The sequence below is a fragment of the Mus pahari genome, chromosome 6, assembly GCF_900095145.1.
Source record: "Mus pahari chromosome 6, PAHARI_EIJ_v1.1, whole genome shotgun sequence".
Classification (NCBI taxonomy): domain Eukaryota; kingdom Metazoa; phylum Chordata; class Mammalia; order Rodentia; family Muridae; genus Mus; species Mus pahari.
In genome coordinates, this window is record NC_034595.1 from 102,045,783 (window position 1) to 102,063,399 (window position 17,617).

At 52.5% G+C, this 17,617-nt stretch overlaps 1 protein-coding gene across 9 annotated transcripts in view; it reads right to left on the bottom strand.

Moving 5' to 3' along the window:
- LOC110323791 (calmodulin-binding transcription activator 1) overlaps nt 1–17,617 on the bottom strand; it is a 229,194-nt gene that overhangs the window by 54,296 nt on the left and 157,281 nt on the right. For 7 of the 9 annotated variants that reach the window (XM_029539866.1, XM_029539864.1, XM_029539865.1 and 4 more), the window contains one exon: nt 16,136–16,270. In XM_029539866.1, coding sequence (XP_029395726.1) covers nt 16,136–16,270 — 135 coding nt within the window. Of the gene's footprint in view, nt 1–13,944; nt 14,119–16,135; nt 16,271–17,617 lie in introns of those variants that run through there. The other 2 variants (XM_029539869.1, XM_021201164.2) reach the window with 2 other exon arrangements.

Here is a 17,617-nt window from a genome sequence, read left to right on the forward strand (position 1 = left end):
GTGGTCATCAGACTGGGAAGGTTGTCGTTGGCTTTGTTCAGGCTGTAAGAGGAGGGGCCCTTTCCATAAGACTGACAACATGCGGATTTCTCTTTGTGGACAAAATGCCGAAAGAAAAACCAATCACCTTTAACTTGTTCTCCTTATTGCTTCTGCAGACTCATCCATACCCAAGACTCCCAAACGTCAGTACTACAGTGAATGATCAAGTCCACCGCTATTGTCCTTGTTAAAGTGGGGGGAAGTGCAGAGACATCTCCCTCCAGGGCAGTGAGCGTAGAATCAGAAGTCGGGGTGAATAGGGATCGGGGTGAATAGGAATGGGTGCCCCAGGTTGCCATCCCCAGCCTGTATGACAGGATAACTTACTAGACTCTTTTGAGATGTGGGCTCCATGTTAGAATAAAGATAGAGACAGCTCCTGGAGAGAGGGTCAAGATAGAACAAAATGATTATCAAGGAAAATCCAGGGGCCAGGTGGGTGCTCAGCAAGGCTGGTGGATCAGGGGTGACTTTGCGGCAACAGACCCTTTCCCACTGCCTATGGATTAAAATAAATGTGTCTTCTGTGTAGCTGTGGGAGGGAGGTGGCAGATGCCGTGGCCAAGGTAGATTATCCCATACAGATGGACAGCCACCCTAACTGAGTCCCACCCTGGGGCCTTACAGGAAAAGTTGGGGAGGGAGGTTCCAGGCCCAGACTCTCTAGCATACCCCAGGTTAGCTCAAAAGCCTCACCCAGCAGGCACTGTATCCGTTAAGACAAGCTCAGCCCAAACCCACAGTTTTATGCATTTCTTTGTCTGGCACAGCTCACAGGCCCCCTCTGTGGAGAGCATGGAAGCTTCCCTAAGCCTCCCTCATGGCTCCTTGTTCAAACCAGAGCACACCTCGCTCAGTCTTTATGGAGGTAGGGCTTGAGGGCTGAGAGCACCCGAGGATGAAGTTGGCCTTTGTACAAGGCAGAGCCCTCCCCCAAGAAGACCGGGGGTACCTACAACCATGCAGACACCACTTCTTCATAAGAAAGGCACACTCAGAAATACACAGATTAGCCAACCAGGTGCAGTGGCGTGCCTTTAGTCACAGCATTGAAGAGGAAGGCTGATTGCTAAGAGTACAGGGCTAGCCTGGTCTATATAGTGAGTTCTAGAATAGCCAGAGATATACAGTAAGACCCTCCTGTCACAAAAAAATAAAACGTGTATGCATGCCCACATGCAAGCAAGCACACACGCATGTGCGCGCGCGTGCACACACACACACACACACACACACGAAATCATGCACACACGCGCGCACATGCGCACACACGCAATGCATGGACTAAAGCTGCCATCATCAGATACCCCTTTAAAAAGTGAGGGTCTGACCAAGACAAGTAGGCAATGACAGAGTCAAAAGACTAGCCACTTAGAATGACAGCCACTTTGGAATCACCCTCAGAGTGGCCATCAGACATCTATGGAAGTAACAGCTAAGTGAGCACCCAGGGAAGGGGCAGAGAGACAGATTCATCTCAGGGACTCTGTAGGCACTCTAGGTGCTAAACACTATTGTCAGAAAGGGCAAGAGTGTGGCCAGGGGAAACATGGCTGGGTCATTCCTGCTGGCCTTTCTCTGATACTATAATCATGTCTCCTCCACAGTGGCTCCTCTCCATGTGGATTGCTCCACATGCAACAAGAACAAGAAACACCCCCACCCGCCTGTCCTCTGTGGTTTAATTCCTGTTCAGGTGACTCAAAATACTACCTGTGCACTGCTCACTTTCTTACTGGGAACAAAACCATATAGAGATGAACACACACACACACAGAGACACACACAGACACACATACACAGACACACACACACACACATACACATGCAGGAGGGTCAGGGCTTAGTCCCTGACAGCAGCAACAATGAAACAAAAATGGGGGCCAAGGGGAAGTGAGGGGAAGAAAAGAGATACAAAAAGTGTAGAAAGAACTGGGAGGGGTGGGAGGGGAGATGGGGCAGGCTGCCTCTGATGCAGGGGGATGTCTTGGAGTTCCAGACCTTTTTACTTCTTCACTCAGTCAATCTTCTCCACTCAGTTTGCTCTTGCCTGATGCTTTCAGGGGTTGGGGGTAGAAGGGTTCTCAAAATGCACCAGGCTGGACGAGCACAATGGCATATAAGCCTGCAGTCCCAGTGCTCTGGAGGATGAGACAGGGGCATTGCAGCAAGTTCAAGGCCAGCCTGGGTTCCAGAATGAGACTAGCTCAGAACAAAGGAGTCAGTGATCCTCAGGGACTTCCAAGTTCCAGGGCACTGGTGGCTTCAGATACACCAAACCCAGCCTTCAGGGACCTTGCTCATGGCCATGGCTCTGGAGCCCCCTGTACAGGCCCTGTTTGCAGTCTCCTACCCTGATTCTCTGGCTTCAGCTCTTGTGGAATAGCCCAGACCCAGCCTTCCAGTGGTAGTGTCACCACCACCATATGCCTTAAGCATTATGTCCACAGTAAAAGATGGCTGACTATTGCACCTATCAGCTGGCCACCGTTTGCAAAGCCTGGTCCGTCCCCATCAGTGTTGAGGTCAGCCACACAGGAGAGGTTAATAGTTCTAGTTTTCCCCAGGCTCATGGGCCCCAGCTCGAGGAGAGGGAGAGAGAGTTGGTGGGCAGGCGGAGAAGCTGTTCATAAGTCTCCCGCAGTGAAGGACCCTTTGGGAGAACATTTAACAAAACAGAGAATGTTGCTCCAGGTTGGGGTGCTGTCTGTAGGATGGAAGTGAGAGTCGGGGTCTTTTTGGGGTCACTGCACAGATGAGTGATTGAAAGTTGTGATTGAAGTAATGTATTAGGGTAATAACCCTGGCTAACAAGGCACCTGCATTTTCTCACTTAATTTCACATCTAGGTAGAATGATCTAGAATTCATTTGATTTCACATCGAAGCCCAGGGAAAACTAAGCTGTCCTGTCTGTGATATCCTCCATAGAAGACAAAATATTCACTCGCATTATGTTTCTGGATAAAATGAATGAGCGGCACAACAGTGCTTTAAAAATAAGTGACCACACAGGGATCTTCATTATTCCTTCTTCCCACCACGAAGATAGAAGAATGTAATCTACGGGGGGGGGGGGGGGGAAGGACACATAGGGAGCATCACTTTAAGAGGAGAAGACATGTGGCCTTTATCCTCACCTGGGAGGTGGTCTCTAAGCCCTCTTGGATCACAGGATAGTTAGCAACACCAGGCCAAGAGGTTGTGGCTTGGTGTCATACACAAGCTGACCGGAGCTTGCATGATAGAGTCACAGACTGTGAAGGCTGAAGCTCTGGTGAGCATACCTTCTCTCTGACCGTTATACATCAGTGCCAGGAGAGCAAGATGGCTCGTGACAGCATGCTCAGAAGAAAATGGAAGCTCTGTATTTGGTAACCCCCTAGACTTATGCATTGTGGCTGTTTCTGACTGTAATCTGGGTCCTTCTGTGGCGAGACTAACAACCTTCACTGTTTTTCGTCATTTATCAAGGGCTCTTCGGGACCTTTGAATGCGTACTTGGTGTCACAGAAGGTCAACGAAGCCGCCCTGGAGGGCAGTATGCCAGGCAGTGACTTTCCTGGGACCTTTCCTTCCTCTCTGATGGTCAGAGCGTGGCTAGGTCTGAAGACAAAATAGCTTTTCTGTTACTTTCCCACCTACAGCACAAGCCGTGGGGATGAAGGGTACAAAGACAGCACTGGGCTCCTCCAGTGACCCATTTGTCCATTCATCTGTCCATCCATTAATCCATCCACTCATCTACCTCACCACCTATCCACCCACCCACCCATCCGTCTGTCTATTCATCAATCCATCTATCTACCTACCCACCTACCCATCCACCTACCCATCCAACTGTCTATTCATAAATCTATCTATCTATCCACCCACCCACCCATCCATCTGTCTATTCATCAATCCATCCATCTACCCACTCATCTCCCTTCTCATCCATCATGATCACCCGCTCACCTATCCGTCTGTCAGTTCATCCACTCATCCATCCCTTGAAGAACCAATTATTGAGGATTGCTACATCCCTACGTCTCTTACAGTGCTAATTAAGATAAAAAAAACCCTTGGGACTCAGCTATTTTCTTGTCCTTGTCAATCTCATCCATATTCACTGCCTCCTTCTATCCAGGACCACCTCCTCGCAGACACCTATCTCCTGCTTGTCAGCTTTCTTGGGTTCTGAAGTCTATGGTCACTTACCATTGACTTTTCTCACAAAAGTTCCAAAGGGCCCTCAATCAAGCTCCACCAAACTCAGGAGCAGTCCTCCAAGGTGAATGGCATGGAGCCCATAGGCAATCCTTCCACAGGCTGTGCTAATGTCACCTCCCTCCTCGTTTCTTAACTCTGTGCCCTCTTCTCTGAGCTGCCATCTTTTATCAGAAGGGCTAACTGGTCTACCATGTGTACTTCGGGGCTTCTTTAATTGGAGTGCTGTGGTCAGTGCCAGCTAGACCCACCACCTCTCTCCCAGCTCATGGCCTTCACCAAAACCTCTCTCCCATCACAGAGCTCCTGTGGACGCCGCCTTGGCCTGGAATCTTCTTGTCTTCTGTTTTCACGGAGTCAACATTTGCTCTTCCTACTGATCTCTTCAAAGGTCATTTCTAAAACCAATCCCTCCTAGACCTCACTCAGGAGCCCTGCCTCATCAGAAGCGTCCCGAGTTTAGGCTTGGCAAGTGCAAGGACCTCATCAACCCAGCTGCACCTGCTCTGATTCCCAGCACTGGGACAGCACCTGGCAGCTAGAGGGAACACGCTCTACTCCAGTAATGAGTTCAGGGGAAACTGCTAATGAAGGAATTTACAAAGCACTATGGGAAAGCAGGATATGCAGGCTTTCTTCAAGGGGCAGTGAGAGGGAGCACTGGACAGAGTATGCTTCAAGCTCTGGGGACAACACTGAGGCAGCGCCACAGGGACCAGGGAGAGACTGAGAGGACAGATGCTCATGGCATGGAGGAAAAGGGAGGGCTACCGTATCCTCCGCTCCCTGTACCACCTGCTCACCCTGGTGTCTCAGTCCTCCCCCGTGCACAAGGACCTGGGAGGTTGCGGGGAAGTCAGAGTAAGGGCATTACATGAATACCTGGGGCATGATGAACTTTGAAAGCTGCTGTTAGCCCTGGCTGGGCAGTAACAATGGCAGCTCTTCCGTCCGTGTGTCCCCAGACCAGTCGGTGCAGCCTGGTGTCAGCGAATTGACTCAAGGGTGACTCTCCAAAAGTAGCACCAAGGTGGGAATGGAATCCTCCACTCACACCCCCACACATCTCATGTCGCAGTAGGAGAAAAGTCCCGCAGAGGGCACCACTGGGGATTGTCCCCATCTGCTGGCACGTGGCATCTCGAGCCCAGAGTGGGAGTCAGGTTCCATCTCTCTTGTTGGTGTAAATGTTAGCAAAGAGCATCAGCTTGTTCAGCCGGGTCACCTCTCATGACCCTTGACCCCAGTAAAGAAGCTCTAACCTATGTTGCTAGCTTCCAGCCAGCTTCTCTTTCATCTGCCTTCCTGTCTCCCGGGGCTGAGGGATGCTTGGCCGTGGGGTGGGGAAGGGAATGCTGGTGGAAGGGAGGACATTGTGCAGAGGGAACTATTTAGAGACTTCCATTTTGGTTGGCTGTGGTTTGGTTTGGGGTCACTGGCCTTCTCGGGGCTCAGGCTTCCTGGTAGTGAGCCTTAGGTTTGTTTTTCATATACTTATGCTTTTCATTCTGTGCTGGTTCTAACAACAACAACAACAACAACAACAACAAACTAACCCCCCCCCCTTTTAAACTTCTCATGTCATTAGTTTACAGTGGGCCATGACTATGTAGGGAGCTGGTCTGCAGTCTGTCAAAGACTGTGGAATGTCCTGGTGTCATGGAGGTGAGAGATAAGGTTACTGGTTCTCCAGAGGTCCCAACCTGCATCCTGCTCTTTGCTTCCTTGCTGCTGATGCTCCCCAGGCTCCTGATCTCAGGGCCATTCCTCTCTGCTGCTGGATCTACAGACCAGCCTCTTCATGCTTTCTCAGACAGATATATGATTGGAGCTTGGTTTAGGAAAACCCACGGAAGCCAGTCAGATGGCCACACCTCAGACTTGATGGACAGTCTTCCTACCGATAGGATCCCTGAGTTACGGCAGCATCCAGTGGCCAGGAGACTAGAGCTGCCTCCTCTCATCTGACATCAGCACACTATTTGAGTGGGGATGGTCACCATTTGTTCCTGTTAGAGATCAACCCCAGATTGGAAGAGTGAGGAGGGGGGTCCCTCTGGGACTCTGGGCAGATGCGGGGCTTAGAGGTACCTTCCTCTTGCTCACGGACCTAGCAAACAGATAAGGTAGGAGAAGGAAAAATTGGATTCCCCCCTCCAACTGTGCAGCAGAGGGAGCAAATAGTGGGAGGTACAGGTCAGCCTGAGAGAGGTTCATGCTTTCTGTTGCCCTGCCCCAGGTTGTGGCTCTGAGCTGAGGCAGGCTTGGCAGTATGGTGTCTGAACTCTCAGTCACAGTCTTGAGTTCTCTAAGCTTGGTCTTCCCCTGACTCTTCTAGACTCTTCCAACAACACATGGGTCCCCCTGGCTGAGATGTTCTTTCCCTTCTTCACTTGGCACTGGTCATGATGACTAAGGCCTTATTGAAATGCTTTCTCCTCTCATCCTCCTTGGGATCCCACCCTCCACGTCTTCCACCTTCCACCTTGCTGGCCGCACGGCCTCTTTACCAGCTCCTCTTCTGTTTATGGGTAAGTGCTAGGCCAGCCTGTGGTCCGTTTTGTTTTTGTTTGTTTGTCTTTTAATAGAAGATTTCTGTGAAATCTGGTTTTCCTGAATCTTGCTCTATAGACATAGGCTGGCCTTGAACTCAGAGATCCGCCTGCCTCTGCCTGCCAAGTGCTAGGATTAAAGGGTTCACCACCACTTCCAGGTCTAGCCTGTGGTTACCACAGCTTCTCTTTCTATATTCTGTTTCATGGAGCAATTACACATAGCCACCCATACACTCATGACCCCCCAATCTCTGTTCTGTTCCTTATTCTCCATTGTCTCCAGACCTTCAAAGCCAACTGTGGCATTGGTGGATATCAACCCACCCGGTCCCCTTCCTCATTAGACATTCAAACCCCAGCAGGACATCTGAGTTTACGTCCAAATGTCTCTCAGAGCCAGTGTCTCTGCAGATTGTCATAAGCTCTGTCAGAGTCACTCCTAGCACCTGTTGCCTAAGGGACTGCTCTGGCCTCTGGGAAGGGAGCCTGCAGAGGGAGACACAGTGCATTCTCCAAACAGCAACTGCCGTGGCCTGGCAAACACACCTGAGTGTGTCATGTAACCTATTTAAACATACACCTGGCCACACCCCTTCACCCACTTAGCCCACGCCTGAGTACACGGGCTCCTCCTCCATGGTGGCTCCCTACTGACCTTAGGACGAAGTGTTAGCTCCCTACATTGGATGACAGAGCTCCTGTGGACTGGAGTGTCTGGACTCTAGCTGATTCTCCCTGCGACATCACCTTCCTTTGTTCTTCCTTGGGTATACCAGAATGCCCAGCTCCTTCCCACCCTCCTGGGGACCGTGTTCTTGAGAATTGTTCTGCCTAGCATGTTCTTCCTGTGGGTTGAATTCTATCCCCACCACCCCAACACCTCACCTTCCCAGGTGTCTCTGTTCCTCCCCAGCCCCAAACACCTCCTGGAACCTCTCCTGGGTCAGGTTGCTCAAGGTTTCTGCTTAGCAATCAAGGCCAGCTGGTGTTTTCATCTGCAACTTGTCCTTTGTCTTTCTCCCCACTGGAAGACAACCCCCTGGGAGACTTAAGACTCCCCAGGGCCTAGACCAGTGCCTGGCACCCGGCAGAGGCTTAGCACATATTTACGGGATGATGGAAGAATGAGTGCCGGGGTAGGGGAAGAAGGCCAGGAGACAAGCTAGGGCGTGCGCAACTATTTTGAGCTGCATGACAGTGGTGTTAGGGATGGGGAGAAGTAGAAAGCATGAAAGAAATGAAGGAGAGAAAAGTACCAGGCCGGAGGCAGCATAGAGGGGAGAGGGGAGGAAGCAGGGGGCCCACTCTTTTCCTGTGGTTCATCGAAAAGGCCAGGAAGAAGCGTGGGACGTGGGTAGCCACATGACAGGTCTAGATCTGGGCAGACATACTGAGGAGTGGTCAGAATGTCCTGTGCTCTTGTATTTGAATGCTGAGTGTCCAGCCAGTGGTGCTGTGTGGGGAGGTTACAAAACTTTTGAGATATGCCTGGCTAGAGGCGGGCTGCTAGGGGAAGGTCTTGCATGCTATAGCTGCCTCTGGTCCTGGCCTCAGCACTTTGACTCCTGACTGGACATCATGTTAAGGTCTCACTACTATGCATGCCTTTCCCACAATGATGGGATGAAATCCTTCCTTGGTCATAGCAATAGGAAGAAGCCACTCACATACTGGTAGATGACAGAGTAGGTTAGACCCTGGCTTGAGTCCTCAGGAAAGTGGGCAAAGAAAGAAAGAGGCCAGCTACATAGGCACTTATAGAACCTTCCAGAAGGAGGAGCTGGTGACAGGCAGGGGAGTTGAAAGGAGATGGAAGAGAGTGTGAAGGTCGAGAGAGTGGGGCAAAGGGGCTTCAAAAGAGGCAGGACCAATCAGCAGAAGTCAGAGGGCTTAAGGGTCATGTGGTCAATAGGGACCTACTATGATCTTGGCAAGGGATATGCTTGTCCGCACGTCTATGGTACGTGGATGTGGGGGATCAAGAAACTGGATGTCGATGCCTTTTCTGTCCTGTCTCCCAGGACCAGCAGAGCATCATTGTCGAGCAGTAGCTTGCTTTCTCCGTGGATACCCCAGAGTCCACGAAATAAATGCTCACTGTTGTGTGGAGCTACACTCCCTTTACAGACTGCTCCTAAGTGTGGGTCTGCACCCTACTGCCGACCTCACCACATCTGGTCAGAGTCCCACGGAGATCAAACCCCTGTGGGACGTCTGTGTTCTCTGCAGCTCAGCTCGCTTTTGGCACGGCTAGGGACGGCCAGGACCACACTGGGTATCTGTCTTGGTTACTTTTTTGTTACTGGGATAAAACTCCATGACCAAGGCCACTTTGGGAAGGGTTTATTTGGGCTTATGGCCCAGAGAGATGAGTCTAGCACCATCACATGTGGCAACAGGCGGGCACAGTAGCACAACAGCTGAGAGCTCACATCTCAACCACAAGGGAACAGACACACTGGGAAGACACTGGGAACGGTAAAGGCTTTGAAAGCCTCAAGCTCTACCCCTAGTACCCACATTTCCCCCAACAAGGCCTCCTTGTTGCCTCCTAACCCTACCAAACAGCTCTACCAACTGAAGACCAAGTCATCAAATGACAGAAACCAGGGAGGATATTTCATTCAAACCGCCACAGTGTTCTTCTGGATGCCCCTGGACACGAGTCCTCAAGAGCTGGTGTGCTGGATTGCCTACTGGAACCTCAGCGTGTGATCTGATTCAGAAGTAGGGCCAAATTCCAGAGACGGCTAGTTAATGAGGTCACAGTGGACTAGGAGGCTCCTTACATAAAAACAGAGACACAGAGAAGAGAGATGACCATGTGCCAGTGGAGGAGGGACTGGGGTTATACTGCTACATTGTATTGGGTGACAAAGAATGTTAATAGCTATCTGCCATTGAGATGACAGTGAACTCTTCTTACATCCTCTGAGGGGAGCCTGGCCCTTGCTGCCCTGGACCTCGGGCTTCTATTTCTGCCATCCATGGTAACTATACAGCAGTCATAGGAGAATGTAGTAGTCAAAGGGGCGTGGCTGATGGTGTTCATCAGAGCCTCTCTCCCAGAGGCTTGGGAGGTAGTTAACTCAGCCCCCAATGGCTGGGAGCCAGGTCCACAATGCAGCCTATTTCTACCAGGTCCTCGGGCTTCCTCCATGACACATTTCTGGGCTTTCTACCCAAGCAGCTGGGCTGAAGTGGCAATGGCCATTTCTTTGGCCTCTGTAGGGCCTGTCCTCTCTCCTAACTGACCCTTTTTGGCAGGGTGTTATTTGTCACCACTACAGGAAGGTGCAGTGAATCAGCTGCAGGGACACTTGTTCTTAGCCACAGAAAGGAGTTCCATACAAAGCCACTTAGGGTGGCTCCAGATGCGAACAGCAGGAAGTTATTTTCCCTTGGTCCCAGGAGATGGGCTGACTAGGAGCCTCAGGAGCCAAGATGCTTGCCACAGCTGGATGCAGACATGAATCTCACGCAACAGAGCACAGGACCCAAGCAACTGGACCTACCCTAGTTAGCTTTAACTGCCAACTTGACACAGCCTAGAGTCCCGATAAAAGGATGACCAGATTAAAGGATTGCCTGTGGTACATCTATAAGGAATTGCCTTGGTTGAAAGTTGATGTGGGAACTCCCACCCCTCTGTGGGCAACATCATCTCTTGGGCAAGTGGTCTGCGCTGTAAAGAAAGTTAACCAGGCCTAAGCCAGCGAGAAGCCTCCCACGGTTTCTGCTTCCAGGTCCTGCTTGAGTTCCTGCTCTGGCCGCCCATGATGACGAATGATGACGTGAGTGTATAAGCCACATAAGTTCTTCCCTCCCCTAAGTTACCTTCAGTCAGAGTGCTTTATCACAGCAACAGAAAGGAAAACTACCAGCACCCTCCAACTTGTGATGTGGACCCCACAAAGAACAGGAGGGACTGACAAGACGGAGAAGACACTGGCCGCACCCAGAGGGGACACTCCTCCTCCTTACCCTCCTCCTGTCACTCAGCTCCAAGACCCTCCTCTTGTCACTCAGCTCCAGGACCCTCCTCCTGTCACTCAGCCCCAAGACCCTCCTCCTGCCACTCAGCTCCAAGACCCTCCTCCTGTCACTCAGCCTGAGACCCTCCTCCTGTCACTCAGCCCCAAGACCCTCCTCCTGTCACTCAGCCCCAAGACCCTCCTCCTGTCACTCAGCCCCAAGACCCTCCTTCTGCCACTCAGCTCCAAGACCCTAGTGTGAGATTGGCTCAAATCAACCCTGCTGCGACCTGTGTCCCCCAGGTTACTGCTGTACACGGAAGCAGCCAGAGACCCATGTATTAACAAGGCTTTGTTTGCCCAAAGCTCACTCCAGGTAGACTGGGAAAGCTCCAGGTGGGGTCCTTATTCCCTTTCTAGTCTTTGCTTACTTACTGGCCAGCCCTGGTGACAGGAAGTCTAGTCTCCCTAGAGGCAGAACAGAGTGATCTTGGGCTTCTAGGCCTTAACTATGTTAGGATTCAAAGCTGTTATCTAAGGTAAGACAATTAACCATTGTCTTTTCATTAAAAAAAAAAAAATCTGTGGACTGTGTGCGGCGGCCCATGCTTTTAATTCTTGCACTGGAAGGCAGAGGTGGGGGGGGTCTCTGTGAGTTTCAGGCCAACCAAGGACACGTAGTGAGACCCTTCTTACAAACAAACAAACAAACAAACAAAATTCTTGTGAATATTGTGTTCTATGCTATAATATACAATATTAACCTTTTCCTCCTCCTCCATTATGTGGGGAAGGACATCTTTGGACTGTTCTAGGTCTCTGCTTACCTACGTGTACTATCTTCTGTTACCCAGCAGGCCCCATGAGTATGATGTCCAGGTGGACTGGACAGTGGGGACCATGAACTGGGCTACGGGGACCTGGGTCCACTCGTTGGAAGGCCCTGGAATACCACTGGGTGAGGAAGCATCCCAAGGCCTCTCAGGAGCAACTGGCACAGCTAGACTACCTGTAGGGCCTCTAGCTCCCGAGGTTTCTATAGTCTCAGGATTGTATGCAATGTATCTATGCCTCGGTGAACCCCTAGCCCTGGCAGGCATAGGCTGGGATCAGAAGCCCACTAGGAGGGGACCACATGCCAGGGCTAGACCTGCTTACAGCAACAGCACAGCTCTGAGGCAGCTGTATCTCTCCCATCTGTTTGCACAGAGGGCAGGTCAGACCAGACTAAACTAGGAAGCCAGACCTTACCTTTTCTTTTAGGCCAAAGCCAGGGTGCTGGGGTTGGGGTGTGTATACGTGTGTTAGGGAACGATCTGTGTCCTATGGGTTGGAGGAGCCTTCTGGCCTGCTTGAGGCCACCGTGGGAGGCAGGCACCTGGATCTGGAACTTGAGCTCCAGGCCCCAGCTCCCTCCCTGCCTGAGATGACAAGGTCCCTCCCTCCCTAGGGTGAAGTCAGCAAGACTGTCCAGGTGGCCAGCCCAGGAGAGCTGCTTCCATCTCTTATTCAAGTTCTCTCAGCTGTTGGAGGAGCAGAGCAACAATCTAAGCAGCTTACAGAGGCTCAAGAAGACAGGAGGGCTGAGAGTGGGGGCAGGGAACCCCACTGTTCTCTAGAATCAGATGGTTACAAAGAAACAAGGACAAGACACACACAGGTTCCACTCTAGGGACTGAGGTTACCTGGCCTAATGAGTATCTGCCTAGCATGCCCTCAGGACCAGGGCTGGAGTGGCGAGTAGCCTGGCCTTATTCTCCTTATGGACACAAGCACAGATCTGAGCAGGGGCCCTGGCTGTATGTATCCACTGGACCCAAGGCAGACAGATGAGACACTTCCCAGAAGCCCAACCAGACTGTCTCCTGGGAAACAAACCTCATGGCTTGCCTACTTCCAGTCTGGAGCAGTGTCCCCTTGCAAGCCCTATTGCTGACCATCCTGGGGTCCTATGCAAATGTCCTGGGGCATTTGTTCTGGATCTAGACATTGGGAGTACTCAGAGCCTGGACAAAGATGGAGCCTTTCATCCCTTCTGTCCTCTCTTCCCGGGACACTCCCTCCTTCCATCCCTCTTAGCTTGGCTGATAACTGGCCTTCAAGTGCCCCCCCCCCCCCCGTGGAGCTTTGGAGCGGTAGGGTGGATTAAAGCTCGGTTTCCCTTAGGCTTGTCTGCACCTACAGGCGTCTGTGCAATCATGACTCAACCACGCATTGCATACTACCACAGGCTGCCTGTGCAATGGGGTCTCAGCAGACGTGGTCCTTTGTCCCCAGCGCCCAGTTAGGGAAAGTACTATGGAGAAACTCCCTAGGTCTTGAGAAGGTGGTTCAGAAGGCTCTCGGCAGTGGCATCTGCGCTTCCCCCTTCTGCAAGCCTATTCTCTGCTTTGCCTTAGCGGAGGTTTGGGGACGTTAAATCCTGAGCCACAGGACCCCACCTAGAGGGGAAAAAAAGCTTTCTGCTGGGTGGGGTTGCACATTCAAAAGCTGCGTAGCAGACAAAACTGAGCATTAGGGACAAAGACTGCAGCGGGGACAAAGACAGCGACGAGGACAAAGGCGGAGCCGCAGCTGCTGCGTGCACGCGCCTAGTGCGCGCTAATGGTCTGCGTTTCGGGACCGGGCGCCCCCACCTGGCCCTGAATCTGGTAAACAAGTCCATTGTTCTAAAGCAGCAAAGACTGAAATTCTTTGTCCCCCAAACAGTCCCGGGCTTTGAGGCAGGGGAAGGATAAAGAGCACTCTCCAGAGTCGGAGGAGTGCGACGCCGGGAAGGATTGAAAAGCTACCAGCCCTCAATCACAGTGCTTTTCCGCTTTCCCTGCCAGGAACGGCTGCGCGCTCTTCTTAAGAACACCCGCCGTTCTGCGGCAGCCAGCGTGCACTGAAACCCCACGGGACCCGCGTCACCAGCTATTGCGCGAAAAGACCCCGCATTGCGGCGGTGTGCGCGCGCGCGTGATGGGGAGGGCGTATGTGTGTATCGCGTGCGCGCTTCCCGCCCGTGTTGCCCCAGATCTCCGGGTGCTGCAGTCTCCTCACCCCCACCCCCGCCTTTGCACACACGTCCCTGCTGTTTGGTGAGCTGTGATGGAGAAGGTGCCCAGTGGCCGTGGCGCGGCAGGGAATGGTGACGCGAGGGAGTGAAGGGGAGATGCTTACCCGCCTGGCCGCTGTAGCTTCTGTCTCCACACAAAGCTCGCTGCCAAGCCAACCGGTTGGCAGGAGGCCGGGAGACCCCCGCCCTCCTGCTACTGTCTCAGCTGTCTCCAGCGCTGGGGCAGATTATGCCCCTGGCGTGTCTCGGCGCTGCTCCCCTCCCCCACGGCCCATCAGACGAGTGAAATGGTGGGCAAGCTGGTAGCGTTCATTTAGAGATCTAGAAGCGCCCGGAAGCTCCCAAATTCTCAGTCAGGTGGGATCTCAGTCCTGCTGACCCCACCTCTTATCTCCTCCCATTACTTGAAAGAACTGCTAGCCAAGAACAGGGGAAAGAGAATGCTGCAGGGGGTAAGGTGGGGGTAGTCTGGTTCCTCAAGAGTGGTTCCCATACCCATGTAGCTAGGGTTCTAACCGGATCCTGGTGGTAACACAAAGCCAACGTTGCTCAGATGCCCCCAGGTCTTAATGCCATCTCTCCTGTTTTGTGCTAAGAGGCTGGAGGTATTTCAGCTTGGAGGCCTACCGAAGAGAGAACTCGGTGTTGGAGCAGGAGGCTGCTGGGAAGCAGACCTAGGACCCACCTGGGAGTGTGTGTTATGAGGTCTGAGGTCAGCAGGCTACTCTCCACTCCGCATCCTCCCCCGCCTTCCTTCCATTAGTCATAAGCACCATTAGCTAGCTACACCCGGCTTTCTGGGCTTCCAAGGACCAGCGGATATTTTGAGTGTTTGAAGGCACCCTTTAGCCTGAGACTCTGCTTCGAGGACACACCCTACACTGGTCCCAGCACCTCTGGGTTCCACCCTAGGGAGACTGACGGGGCCACTCTGGGAGAGCCAGGGCTCTGCAGAGTGTCCTGCTCCATTCCCCATTTTGTTCTGCAAAACTGAAACCGGATTTCCTGAACAGGAGCCCCTGGTCACCCTGCCCTTCTCCGTTACACACTGCAGGTCATCAGCTCATGCTGGCTCCAGCCTCAGCCAGGGATGCTGCCAAGACCAGCGCGGAGCTCCTCGGCAGCCCTGCCAGGGTGCAGATGCCTGCTGACCCCAAACCACCTCTGGAAGTAACCCCGGAGGGTTCGTGGGCCAAGGCAGCTGCCAGGTACCCTGTGGCTGTGGGGACAGGGGCAGGGATAGGGTTGGGCTGAACATACTGAGAAGTTCTAGAAAGCCCAGCAGGGTCTGAACCATCAGCCGACAGGAGAAGGAAGGTTGAAGTTTGACAGTTACTGCGGGTGAGTGGTACTTAGCCCTTCAACATTCAGGGATTGCTGTGGCTTCCAACAAAGGTACCCCATAAACTGTCCCGGGACTTAGGCTAGGTCTTGTATTTGTTCCCTCTGCAAAACCCCACCCAGGACTGCCCAGCTCTAGGGCATCTTGTATCATGCCTAGGTAGGGAAGGAAGGCAGCTTCTAACCCTGAGACCCCCCTTAGCCCACCTTTCCCATTGTTTTTTTCTGCAGAGATTCTTTTGTTTCCTGGGTGAAAGAAATCTATCCATCAACTCAAGGTCAAGACCAGCAATTCAGGAAACCTCTGCCCCTCCTTGGCTAGCAAGCCCCGCCCTCCTTTGCAGTGGACTTTCAGCCATGGTTATTAGCCTGGGCTTGTCTTAGGAGGTGCACCAGGCAGAGGCTTAACACCAGCCAAGAAGCTGGGATGTCAGGAGTTGCAAGCTTCCTGGAGGAGGCCTGGCTACTTAGCTCAGGTCCATAGCTTGGCCACCCAAGCCTGTCATCTGAACAAAGGCCTGCTGCAGGAGGCCTTTGTTGGAGGTGCGGGGCTGGGCCATGCCTCCAGGACCACTGCCCTTCCCCCAATGATTTTTCCTGTAGGAGATACAGCGGCATCACCCAAGGGGCTTCACAGCTGGAGTAGCTGCTGGGCTCTCCCAGCTCCTGGGGAGCTTGTTCAACCAGACACCTTGGCAGGAGTGACAGCCGCAAGCCAGCCTCACATGCTTCATCTGTTGCCAAGAGAGGATGAGTTAAGATAGGGCTCACAAGTAGCCAGACACAGGCTGAACGGTAGTGTGTACTCACAGTCAATGGGAGGACTCCGCAGGTCCTCCCTTGGCCGACCCCGGCGCGGGTCCCTGCCCATCTCTGACAGCTCCTTCTTTTTTTTCCACATTTATATTTCCTTTCCCTCTGTGCCCAAGAAGGTGACCAGAACGCCATTCTTACCGTCCAGTGACAGCCAGTCGTGCTGGGAGGAAGGGAGTGTGGGCAGCGCCCGAGCCTTGTACTCAAACACCACCGAGTTGGAGATGATCTGATTGTTGAAGGCAACTTGCAGGGTCACAAGACCCGTGTCATGGGCTGAAAGGCAGAAAGAGAGAGGTCAGGGTGAGGGCTAGCCTCCCAACTACCGCTCTTGCAGTTAATAACCAGCTAGTAGCCCTAGTTGGCCTAGAACCTATACAGACCAAGCAGGTCTCAAAACCCCCAGAGTCTGCTTGTCTCAACTCCTAAGTGCCAGGGTTAATGGTATGTGCCGCCGCCATGTGCCGCCCGCCGTATTTGACAAACCTCTGTGACTTAGCAGTCTGTTCCTGGGAGGCCTGGAATGGGCAGGGACCTGAGCTCAGCACACATGACTTCTTCCATGCTCTCTTTCCAGGGTCAGGTACATCTGAGGATTTGTGTCTTTTTTTAACCCCTTCCTGCCGGGTGTCCTGACTCACTTCATATAAAATCCTCAATGTTTTAGGAGCTTGGCTTCCTGCTGACAGCAAAAGTCTCATCTGTGGCTCTCACTGTGGCCCAGTTATCTGGAGATGCTGTGGGCAGGGTAGCTACTGAACTGCTGCAGTGTGCTGTAGCATACTGTTACTTCCAAGGACTTTGGGAAAGCTTGAGCTTGTATTCTAACGCAAACTCAGGGTTCAACAACAACTGAACGAGTAAATGGATGTAATGCTCTCTTTAGGAACAGAAGAGAATGTCTACTGGAGGCACAGACCTCAGTCTGCTGGGGTAGAGGCTACACCATCAAGATATTACCATGGATTTCTTGGGGACTGCACTGTGGTCCCCAAAGATGTCCTGTAGGCTATAATGGTTATGCTGGGACTCAGTCCCCTAATAGGGGTCAGGTTATGTTTTCTGGGAACTGCTTTTCTGGAGCTGAGACACCAATACTCAGGGCCTCCCCCAGCAGGAGCAGGCTGACTTCCAGGGAGGACGCACGGGGATCATATTACTGTTTAGGTTCTTGGCTTTCCGAAGCCTACGGTCATGAGGAAGCCATCCAAGTCAGCTGCTCCTGAGGACAGGGTGAAGCTCTGGCTTCCCTCAAAGGACATCTGCAGATCCCACTTCCGATGGGAAACCCGACTCATTGGCCATGGCCTTTCTCCAACCGAGGTGTATATAGAAAGCAGGACTTGGGGACATCACCACCCAGGTGTCCAGGACGCAATCCCTGGGGATCATGGAGAACCTCCCATGGTTCTTCTCTGGATAGGGATCCCCAGTGATATTTGGAGTCTTCTGCCATCTCACATCCCTGGGCAACAGTCCAAGACTGTGGTCTCTGTTCTCTCCTAGCGATGTGCCTGGTTTACCAACAGGGAGGAGGGGCGCTTCCTTGTGATCTCAGGGCGCTCTGTTCTCCAGGTGGGGGAAGCTATATCTTGGATTCAGTGTCCCCACGGAGGACCCTCC